Source organism: Hibiscus syriacus, unplaced genomic scaffold (assembly GCF_006381635.1).
Source record: "Hibiscus syriacus cultivar Baekdansim isolate YM2019G1 unplaced genomic scaffold, ASM638163v2 tig00110729_pilon, whole genome shotgun sequence".
In the NCBI taxonomy this organism is placed as follows: domain Eukaryota; kingdom Viridiplantae; phylum Streptophyta; class Magnoliopsida; order Malvales; family Malvaceae; genus Hibiscus; species Hibiscus syriacus.
This window is the reverse complement of record NW_024062843.1, coordinates 214,226-225,594: the sequence shown is the minus strand read 5'-3', so window position 1 is coordinate 225,594 and position 11,369 is coordinate 214,226. Positions and strand designations below refer to the sequence as shown.

Sequence of the window (11,369 nt, the reverse complement as noted above, 5' to 3'; positions counted from 1 at the left end):
ATTTTCCATTTATAATCCCTATATGATCTAAAGTAGGTAGTTTTCATGTTATAAGAAAATGTCCAAAATATGTATTTAGTTTGCCATTATAGTTGTAAACTCTTAACATATAATTTAAAAATAATACACGTCTAAGTTTTCAATTTACTATTTATGAAATTAAATAAAGTTTGATGGAATATTAGACTTTATGTCCATGTTTCTCCATTCTTACCCTGAACACTGAGACACATCTGTCTTTTACTCAAGGAATTGGGCAGTTTGCTTCCAATCTGAATCAATTTTGTCTAATAAACTGTATCTATGTTAACGCTCATTCGAATACGTATCAAACAAGAATGAGTTATATAGTTCTCAGAAAAACAGTTGCAGTTGCAGTTGCAGTTGATAACCTTAAAATGCTGCATTTTTTTTTATCAGAACTGAAAAGAAGTTATGCAATTAGAGAATACAGACATGCCGGAGGAATATTGCATGCTTTATGCTCTTTAAAACAATAAACCATTATTCTATATATTTGAATCTCTCAAATAGTTTGGAATCTTCATGTGGACCGTTGATTCTTTCTTCTTTCTCTTGAAATGCTTCGATGCTGCTTTCAGAATCTTACTCCACCCCTGTATACAGCACATCATCATCAAATCCCACCAGCTTACTCTGTTTTTCAGTTCAATTTTGAACTTTTTGGAGTTAAAAACAAAACAAGCATATTCGGAGAAAAAAACACTAGATTTTACCTTGGTAATGATGGGGGCGCAGCCGTCTTTGACAGGTGTTGGGGAAAATTCAGAAGCTATGTTCTTCCTTGTCTTGTTCTTGCTTCTCAAAAGCTGGAGATTAATGTTGAAAGCAGCTGTGGCTACCTTCTTCTTCAGGTTGGGTCTGAATTTCTTGGCACTGCAGTTGCTTTTCTCCGACTCGAACCCGAAAGCGAGGTTTCGAGGTATAATGATGGGATCGTAGTCCAAAACAGCAGGGCTGTAAGGGCGAGGGATCAAAGGGGACCAGAGTGAGCTCTGAGTGTAATCGAAATCGAAGGCGGAGTTATCCTGGAACTTGCAAAGAAGCTCCCTTGACATCAACGGCTCCAAATACTCCACCACTTTGGCTGAAGCCATGATCAAACTCTCTTCTTGCTCATTCACGGTTGGGATTAGCATTTACGACTTGTGTTTTTGAAGCAATTTCTTGTTTATTTCCAGTTTCTTCAAGCATATGGAGAAGAAGCAACACTGCAAGACACGAAGAAAAAAAAAAGTTCAAAAAAGTGACCGTTGCAAGTACTTTTGTCCGAACGTCTCCCACCCAATATTTTAACCGTCTACAATTAATATGCCTTAATTATCCCTGTCTTTCTATTCTCTTTCCTGTTCTACCCTAGATATTTTCATTTCTAACTTTTCGAACCTATTAGCTTGTCATACATACATACATACAATCTCAACAATAGCAAAGATACTTGGGGCATGGTTCTAGAGTACCATTAGCATACCAATTTACCTTTAAAGAAAACAAACATCACACCTAACTGATATTTTATACATGATACATCGATCACACATCAAATATTAATCTAAAATCAAATAAAACATTTTTCTTTTAACGGACGATAATTTAAAAACTCAATTTATATTTAAATGTCATCATATATATCAAATAAACACAATCGAAAATAAAATAAAAAATATCAAAATAGCATAATTTTAACCAATTTTGCCTGAACCAAACAGAGAAAATAGAGTCAAATCAATGAATCAAGGATCAACCTTATCTTTTCCCTTACTACTTGAAGCTCTAAAAGCTTCTTTAACATGAATAAAAGAGTTTACATGTTCAAACGCGTGCGCTATAATTAATCAATAAATTCATAATCAAATTATAAAATTGAAGATATGGACGACAGCTTAGTGTTTCAATAACACCACCACTTAGCTTCCAAGAAAATCATTCACTAATTTATTGAACTTCCCTCACAAGGTTGAAGCTAGGTTTGTGGCTCAATGTGACACTCCAAAACTGGGTTAGTATTTTTAGGTGAGATAATTTAGAATTAATAATAAATTATACCTAACGTTTAGTTTTTGTTTCAGTAACCTTTTTTATGGGTAAATTGTATCATCGACCACTCAACTGTCTTATTACTCCTATTTTGGTCACCAAAGTTTAATTTTTTAATCTAGTTACTTAAATTTCAAATTATTCCTAATTTAATCACTCTAACTTTCAAAATTATTTTTTATTTTTAATTATATATTAATAAAATAATAAAAAAAATATAATGTCACAAAAATTATTAATAAAATAAATTAGAGTGATTAAAATATGAACAATTTGAAATTTGAGTTGTTAAATGATATTTTTTTATACTTTAGTACCAAAATAAGAGTGTGAAGATAGTTGAGTGATGAATGATGTAATTTACCCATAAAAATGTAGTGCGGTTAAGTATTTAACACGAGATACTAAAATGAAACATTAGGTATGATTTAAAAAATTTGAAATTTTAGGAACTAAAATGGACCAAAATTGATAGTTAGGTATTGAACGTGTAATTTACCCTAGAATTTATACTGCTTCAATCTTAATTTTGGAGCTTAATTGAGAAAATAGTCAAAATTTGGGGGTCTATTTTGGAAGATTAGGGTTAGTAATACGAATTCTAAAAGATCATGTGCCATTTTGAAAACCTTAAAGAGAATAGGGATTAATTCTATAAGTTTCTTATTATAAATTCAAAGGTTAACTCTTCCCCTTATGTCGTCGGTTCTAACGTTGAAACCCTAAATTTATAAATATTTATTATTATTTTTTAATTCCTAAATTAATGATATTTTACTATAATTTGGATCTTTCTTCTTTACAGAATTTTGGTGGTTAAATCTAAAAACAATAGGAAAAGAAAAACTTTTATATCTTAACTTTTGTGAAAAGAGATCAATCTTTATTAATAGTGAATCAGTCCAATATTATTGTGATCACCGGAGCTATGAAGCTCTCGAATACTCACTTAGACCCTCATCTTTATGGTTATTACACAAAAGTCTTTACTTCTTATGCATGCGAGTCAAAACACTTGCAACAAGTTTAATCATGGCTTATAAACAAGGTCCTCATCATGATTTTTCTAAGGTGGCGTTTGGTTCGCTGAAATGTTTCTGAGAGAATTAGAATCAACAACAACAACAACAAAACCCTATTCCCATATGCAATGGGGTAAGGGAGGTAGGGTAGTAGGTTGTCCCCCAACGCCAGGTTGAGAGCAGCTTCCGTGGAAGACATCCGACAGTAAAAAATTAAAAATAAAGATAAAATACAATGCATGTTTAAATAAATAAATAAAATATGTATGTGAACAATCTTCATATGCACGTCTGTAATGGGAAGTAATCCCTACAAATAAACCCCTGCGTAAAAATATCTGCATATAGACAGAAACGTAAGACCCGACCAAAATTATAAATTCTGAGGGAATTAGAATCTATGAAGGAATTGGAATCTGTCCGGAATTAGAATCTGTCAGGAATTGGAATCCAATTCCATATTCTGTTTGGTTGGCAGGAAATTGAATTGGAATCTAATTCCATATTCTGTTTGGTTCGCAGACTTGTCAGATGAATTTGATTTCAGTAATGTAAAATGACAAGATTGCCCTTCTTATTTTTTTGCTTAATTTTAGTTTGTTTTATAAATTACATGTAACAATATATTATAAAAATTTTAAAAACTTTAAATTTTAATTTTATTGATTGATTATTCATTTCAATAAATTATAAAAATCATGCTAATAAACATCATAAGTTAAAATTATCCCAATTAGGGATGACCATGGGTAGGTTGGGTCGGCTTTTTGGTCCACCCGACCCAACCCGAGAACAAGAGAACCTCCATCCGAGACCCGACCCGACCAAAATAAAGTTTCACCCGACCCGACCCAAATATATGAATTAGAAATCCGACCCTACCCGAAATAATAAAAAATTATTTTTATTCAATAAAAACAGTGATTTAATTGAAAATATATATAGAGAGGGGTATTATTGTAATTATTCCTAAATATATAAGGTAAAATTATATATTTTTTGGTTCGGGTCGGGTCGAGTATTTTTCACCCTAAACTCGTACCCGACCCAACCCGAATATCACACTTAAAAAAAATCGACCCGACCAAAATAAAGTTTCACCCGACCCGAATATATGAACTAGAAATCCGACCCTACCCGAAATAATAAAAAATTATTTTTATTCAATAAAAACAATGACTTAATTGAAAAAAAGTATATATAGAGGGAATTATTGTAATTATTCCTAAATATATAAGGTAAAATTATATATATTTTCGGGTCGGGTATTTTTCACCCTAAACCCGAACTCGACCCGACCCGAATATCACACTTAAAAAAACCGACCCGACCCGACCAAAATAAAGTTTCACCCGACCCGACCCGAATATATGAATTAGAAACCGGACCCGAAATAATAAAAAAATATTTTTATTCAATATATGAATAAGTTACGAAAAGATTGATGAGGGTAGTATGATCAAATTTCAATTCCCTCCAACAAGGGAATTGAATTCAATCATAGAATGGATAGAATTCACTTTCCCTCATTTGATGAAAGTTGAAGCCATGAGGGATTCCAATTCCCTTGGAAAACTTGAACTAAACATGAGAAAGTGGTGGAATTGGATTCCAATTCCCCCTAATTCCAAGGGATTCGTACCAACCAAACGCCACCTAAGGAATATGAGACTTGATTCTTTTAAAATATCTTATTTTTTTATAATAAATTATTAAAAATTTATAAAATATTATAAAAAATAAAAGTATTTATATTTATTGTAGACATTTTCTAATAAGATATGATATCTCAAATGAGTGTTTTTTACTTATTCGTTTTACCGATTTAAGTAGAAACTAATTATGTCGAATCGATTAAGATCACAAAAACAATAAATTTTTTTCCTTAAGTATTTAATGTTGCTTCATCCCCAAGTGAAATGTAAATTATTTATACAAGTATATGCTATCAGGAAAATGCGTAGATGTTCCTTTTCTTTGACTGACGATCTAATGTAGTGCAGTTTTTGTTTGTAAGTATCCGGCCGACGACGGAACATGGCTCACAGAGTGATCTAAATTAGACAAGGTCTGATCACCGTCCAACGGTGAAATTAAAGAAAGCGAAAGAAAAATATTGCCGATCACAGGATGGAGGACATGTCGTTGCCAATGTGAAGGTGAAGGTGAAGCCGATCGGAATCTCTGCAAACATTTATATTTTATTTTAGATATGCAAAGACAATGGGAAGAAGCACATGCAAAATGCAGCAAATCACGGATCCAACTGGGCACTACGAGTTAAAATCAAGCACGCGGTTTCTCGATTCCCTTAGCCTTCAAACTTAGAAAATCTTGTCACAACCGAGATATTTTGCATGAAAATTTCATTCAAATTTTGCAACTTGTAGTACTAAAGTCAACAAATGATTATAAAGATGTTACTATGCATGATTGATGTACACTCCCTCATCTGCATGTTATATCTATAAATACAGCATTTGAAGGAGGCAGTCAGCATAAAGCAAGGAGTTTAATGATGGAGAAGCATAGTTTGCCCAATCTGATTGTTCTGCTTCTAAACTTGGGAGCTTTGGTCACTTGTCTTGCATGTCCTGAATGTCCCCGTCCAACTCCGCCGCCAAATTGTCCTCCGAATCTTCCACCAAAACATCCCCCCATTGTGAAGCCACCATTTCACCCTAAACCACCAAAACATCACCCGACGTCGCCTCCCTATGTACCGAAACCTCCCGTCGTTGTCAATCCTCCACCACCTTACTATCCAAAGCCACCCGTTGTGAAGCCGCCAACGCCACTGAAGCCTCCCGTCTATCCGAGCCCTCCAATTGTGAAGCCACCATCTCCAAAGCCTCCCGTCTACCCGAGTCCGCCAATTGTGAAGCCACCAACTCCAAAGCCTCCCGTCTACCCGAGTCCGCCAATTGTGAAGCCACCAACTCCAAAGCCTCCCGTCTACCCGAGTCCGCCAATTGTGAAACCACCAACTCCAAAGCCTCCCGTATACCCGAGTCCTCCAATTGTGAAGCCACCAACTCCAAAGCCTCCCGTATACCCTAGTCCTCCCGTCGTGAAGCCGCCTCCAGTGGAGACCCCTTGTCCGCCGCCACCACCATCACCCATGCTATATCCACCACCTCCGGCGAAGCAAACATGCCCCATTGACAGTCTCAAGCTAGGTGCGTGTGTTGACGTGTTAGGTGGCCTAGTGCACATCGGTATAGGCAGCAGCGCAAAGGACACATGTTGCCCGTTGCTTCAAGGGCTGCTGGACTTGGATGCCGCTATTTGTCTTTGCACCACGATCAAGGCCAAGCTTTTGAACATCAATATTATAATACCGATTGGGCTTCAGGTCCTCATCGATTGTGGCAAGACTCCACCTCCAGGATTCCAGTGTCCAGCATAAGCATGGAGTAGCAATTTTTGGACGAAATAAAATCATGTTCATCTCATAACAAGATGTTGTAACTGTAGAAAATTTGGAGTTTCCACATGAAGATATGTCGATACATGACAAGATGTGGGATTTTTTTTGCTTTGTTTTGAATTTCAAGTTGATTTGTTCACCTGCACCACGTCGTAGACTTGTAATGCTGGGGATGTTTTTCTTAAAATATTACTTTGAAGATGCAATAAAATTTATATAAATGAAAAATCGATGATGTCTCATGTTTAAGATTAAATTGGGGTGAACTACACGAGTGGTTCTTTCATTATTTACTTATTTTATTTTAAACACTGATTTTGAAAAAATAATAATTTGATTACTTACATTATCGATAAATTTTATTTTGTCACTAGATCATTAACTCTCGTTAACTTGCTAACTTGACACGTTACAAAAGAGTTATCTATTTTCTTCTCCCAAAAAATACCTCTTCTCTAATCCTAATCCTCACCCTCATTGTCGTTGTTGTCGTCACCAGCCATCTTTAGTCGTGACCTTGTGCTTTACCAACAGGTGAAAAATGGGTACTCAAGAAATCCCATGGGATCATCGATGTGTGGCGTTATACCAACCTATATTTGTGCACCTTCTCCATCAATATATATTTTTTAAAAAATTATTATTAATAAAATTTTAAAAATATATTTTTAAAAATTTTTAATCAAATAATTTTTAAATATGTATTTTATAAAAAAATAATTATTTAAAATAATTATAATAAAAATAAATAAAAATTTAGTCATCAATAGTCTGGAGCAGAGCTATACATTTCAAATTGTGATGTCATAGTTTTAAATGATATCTAGATAAAGACATATAAATCAATGCATAATACAAAATCTCAATAAATTAATGTAAAATATAACTAAAGTAACACAAGACTATTGAAAAAACTATAAAAAAATAACTAAAATAAAAGAAACATCAAATAAAGTTTAACGACTCATACCTTTTTTTTACAATTGTCCATAATGTTTTCTCACGTTTTGAAATTGTTGAACTACTTTTTCATTGTCGATGTTATTAAAAATATCTTTCTCAACATATGTAACCAAACAATCATTCATCCATTGATCATCAATTTGATTCCGCAAGCGATTTTTCACAATCTTAATTGCAGAAAATATTCTTTTCACACTTACCTTAGCAACCGTCAAAATCAATGTAAACTTCACCAAATGATATACAAAGGATAATCAATATTATTTTTTGAATCAACCATCTTCATAGCAAGGTCTTGAATCCTTTTTGGGTTTGAGAACTCTTTGTTTGAACACATGCCCATGATGTATGTCTCCAATTGGTTATCAAGAGCATGAACTTCAATGGTAGAAAAATCAGAGGAATAAATTTCACCAAGACGATTCAACTTTTTTTTTGTTAAAAGATGCAAAATCATCATTCATGCATAAGCAAGATACATATAGTAATAAAACAATTTACATAGTGTTAACACAACTATTTGAACGAAAACAATGAACTTATTAACATATATTAGACAATAATAACAATTATCTCAAAATTTGAAATCAACCCAATATCTTTAATAATTCCTAACATTAAAAAACATAAACTCATTATCAATATCAAATAAAAAATTTTAAAAATATTGAAACATTGAAAACTCAAAGAAAACAATAAGTAAATTTAATTTACTTTACATTGATGCTAGAATGTGATTTGATTTGATTTGTCTTTCTTCTTGGGAATTGTCAAAAATTTAATATTGTTCTATCAATAGATGAAGATTGTAGGTTAGGGTTCATAGAGAAAAGAAAACTTTAAGAAAAAGATGGGTGAATATCGTTGATTAAAAACTTTGGAAGAGATTTTTAGTTTTTTTATTATTAAATATTTTATAAAATAAAAAGGTAGGGTTAAAATGAGATAGAGTTAAATTTTAAAAAGTAAAATATATGGAGAAAGTGACTATTGACTTTTTGTGTGTAGGAAAAGTAAATTTTATTATTTTTAAAAGGTCGTACCTATTTTTTAAAGGGTGTGAAAACGTTTATAAAAAGAGTGTCATTTTTTTATTTTTATATCATATATATTAAATCTATATTAAAAAATATTAAAAATTTTTGGAGTGTTAATAAAGACCCTTAAATATATTGTCGCACCGATAGTGGATAAATGGAAAATTTGATGGGACATAAAATGAATGTAATTTAAAAACTTTTGAATAAATATATAATATTTTAAGAGTAATTTAATAAAAATTTAAAATCACAATTTTTTATAATTAATTATTTTCAAATGAAAGTTGAATTGAAAAATTTTAAATATTGATAACAGACTCAAAAACAATAAACAATAATATATTTCTTTGATTCATTTGCAAATATGCCTCATCACCTTACTTATAACACTCTACATATAGGAATAGTTCTGGAATTATCTTCTAACAACTTACAGCTCATCATCAATAATAACAACCTACAACTAATCCATGCAACGTAGATGACTCATGCCATAGCATTCTTCTTATTCTTCTGTAAGTATTTCATAGCTGAAACATCCTACCGACTTCTCTGTGCTTTCTTCATTAGCATCTTGCACTTTGTCACGAAATAGAGTAAAAGCATAATTTCATAATGGTTTTGTCAAACCATCAGCAAGTTGATGAGATGCAGGAACGTAGTTTACGCTTAGTTCTTTATTTGCTACATTTTCCCGCAAAACACTATATATGAAATACAGGGTTGACACTCATCACCACCGCATTGGTGTTATCGCTCCATATAATAGGAACTTCTACTTGCTTCTCACCCATGTCTCGTAGCAATGTTTGAATCCAAACAACTTCGACTACAGTGTCAACAATACTCTGATATTCTGCTTCTGTGGTATAACGAGCTACAATTTTCTATTTCTTTGAACTCAATGAAACTAGATTACCACCGAGGAATACACACTGGCCTGATATCGATATGCGGTCTTCTGGATTACTTGCCCAATCAGCATCAATAAAGGCAACAAGATTACTTGTTGAACTATTAGCATAAAATACAAAACCATAGTGGATTGTACCCACCAGATAACGAAGTATTCTTTTGACAGCTATCCAATGTTCTTCGCATGGGTTATGCATGTACTGAGCTACACGATATACACTGAATGCAATGTCTAGTCGGGTGTGAGTGATGTACATTAAGGCACCAACAATTCTCTGAAATTATTGACCATCTATAAGATGTTCCCTTGCATATTCCATAAGCTTTGGTGACAAAATCATGGGAGTAGGAACAACATTAGCTCTTGTCACCAAAAATACTTAGTGAACCAAGATCCTTAAGTGAGAACTTTTTACCTAGCTGCTGAACAATTGTTTTGATAAATGTAGATGAATCCCTAGTGATGACAATGTCATCAACATAAACAAGCATGAATACATGACTTCCATCCATGTAACAGACAAACAACGAGGCATCAACAGTTGATTCTTGAAAGTGTAGATCAAGAAGAAATCAACGTAATATTCCATACCACATACGAGGAGCTTGCTTTAGACCATATAAGACCTTCTGCAGATGACATACTAATACTTATCTAATAGCAACTTGATGTTCAAAGGTGGTTGAGTCATAAACACCTCTTCACCAACATCACCATTTAAGAAGGCGTTGTTGATGTACACATGCCGCAGAGGCCATCCGTGAGCAGTGGCAACAAAAAAAACCACATTGATTGTAGAAGCTTTCACTACTGGACTGAAAGTGTTATCAAAATCACAACTAGGAGTTTGTGAAAACCCCTTAGCTACTAATCGAGCTTTGTGACAAGCTACTGTTCCATCCACATTTCGCTTAGTTTTAAATAACCATTTACAACCCATAACAGATTGACCAAAGGGTAGTGGTTCAAGCGTCCAAGTTTTGTTTCGAACCAACGCATTATACTTATCAAGTACATCTTGCTTCCATTCGGCCGACTGAAAAGCTTGATAAACTATAGTTGCTTCAGTGGCTGCATTAGTATGTTCAGTTGTAGACAAAAGAGCCTTTGATTTAAAAATACCCGCCTTGCTGCGTGTCACCATTGGGTGATAATTTTGAATATTCTGGGATCTACCATAAGAGCTATTAGGAGCCATAGAAGGATCAAGAGCCAAATTAGTACATTAGTTATTACCCTCATCTTCAATAGAATAGGATTCTTCGCCTGTTGGACAAGGTATTATGTCTTCAAGTATAGGAGCAGTATGACTTTGGGAAGATGTAGTAGGACTAATGTGAGATGGATCTTTAGTAGGTCTTCAATTCACTCGTGAGGTGGCACTCATGAATGGAGGAGCCACAAAGGAAGATGAAATAGGTGCTTTGCCAAGACGATCAGCACCTTGAACAATAAACAAAGATCTGCTTGAACTCGGAGGAGTCTGAGGTGCAAAGCTACATGTACCAATATTTGCATATAGAAACATACATTCATCAAAGTTTACATTTGAGAAATATACAACTGACCGCCTTTTTCCAAACACTGGTAGTCACGATACTGAATACTATAGCCCAAAAAAACACATGGTTCATACTTGAAAGCAAGTTTATTAGATTGAAACGGGCGAGTATATAGGAAACAATGACAACCAAAAACTCTTAAGTGATCATATGAGGGCTTCTTTCCAAACAATCGTTCAAATGGAGACATACCATTAATGACCTTAGTAGGAAATCGATTGATTAAGTGAACAACAGTAACAACAACATAGGACCAAAACTTTATTGAAAAAGAAGCACGTACTAATAAAGTGTCATTTCAATAACATGATGGTGTTTCCTTTCAACAACACCATTATGTTGTGAAGTGTGAGGACAAGTAAGACGATGTTGAATACC

At 33.6% G+C, this 11,369-nt stretch overlaps 2 protein-coding genes across 8 annotated transcripts; one reads left to right on the top strand and one right to left on the bottom strand.

Moving 5' to 3' along the window:
* Positions 1-509: 509 nt before the first annotated feature.
* Positions 510-1,262, bottom strand: LOC120139146. Its single transcript, XM_039154465.1, has 2 exons — positions 738-1,262; positions 510-617 (listed from the first exon to the last, which is right to left on the bottom strand). The coding sequence occupies exons 1-2, from the start codon at positions 1,158-1,160 to the stop codon at positions 510-512; spliced, it is 531 nt and encodes a 176-aa protein (XP_039010396.1). The 5' UTR covers positions 1,161-1,262.
* Positions 1,263-5,569: 4,307 nt separating this feature from the next.
* On the top strand, positions 5,570-6,623 carry LOC120139182 (36.4 kDa proline-rich protein-like). 7 transcript variants are annotated; one of them, XM_039154497.1, is made up of 3 exons: positions 5,570-5,779; positions 5,825-5,973; positions 6,061-6,623. In XM_039154497.1, the coding sequence occupies exons 1-3, from the start codon at positions 5,596-5,598 to the stop codon at positions 6,487-6,489; spliced, it is 762 nt and encodes a 253-aa protein (XP_039010428.1). In that variant the 5' UTR covers positions 5,570-5,595; the 3' UTR covers positions 6,490-6,623. The 7 variants fall into 7 exon arrangements, with proteins under 7 accessions (XP_039010428.1, XP_039010425.1, XP_039010426.1 ...); XM_039154494.1 differs by having other exon boundaries at positions 5,825-6,021; XM_039154495.1 differs by having other exon boundaries at positions 5,571-5,779; positions 5,825-5,862; positions 5,929-6,622.
* The last annotated feature ends 4,746 nt before the right edge of the window (positions 6,624-11,369 follow it).

Coding starts and splice junctions, on each gene's coding strand:
- LOC120139146 (XM_039154465.1), bottom strand. CDS start 1,160: ATGCTAATCCCAACCGTGAATGAGCAAGAAGAGAGTTTGATCATGGCT. Junction 618..737: donor GCGCCCCCATCATTACCAAG/GTAAAATCTAGT, acceptor TGCTGTATACAG/GGGTGGAGTAAGATTCTGAA.
- LOC120139182 (XM_039154491.1), top strand. CDS start 5,596: ATGATGGAGAAGCATAGTTTGCCCAATCTGATTGTTCTGCTTCTAAAC.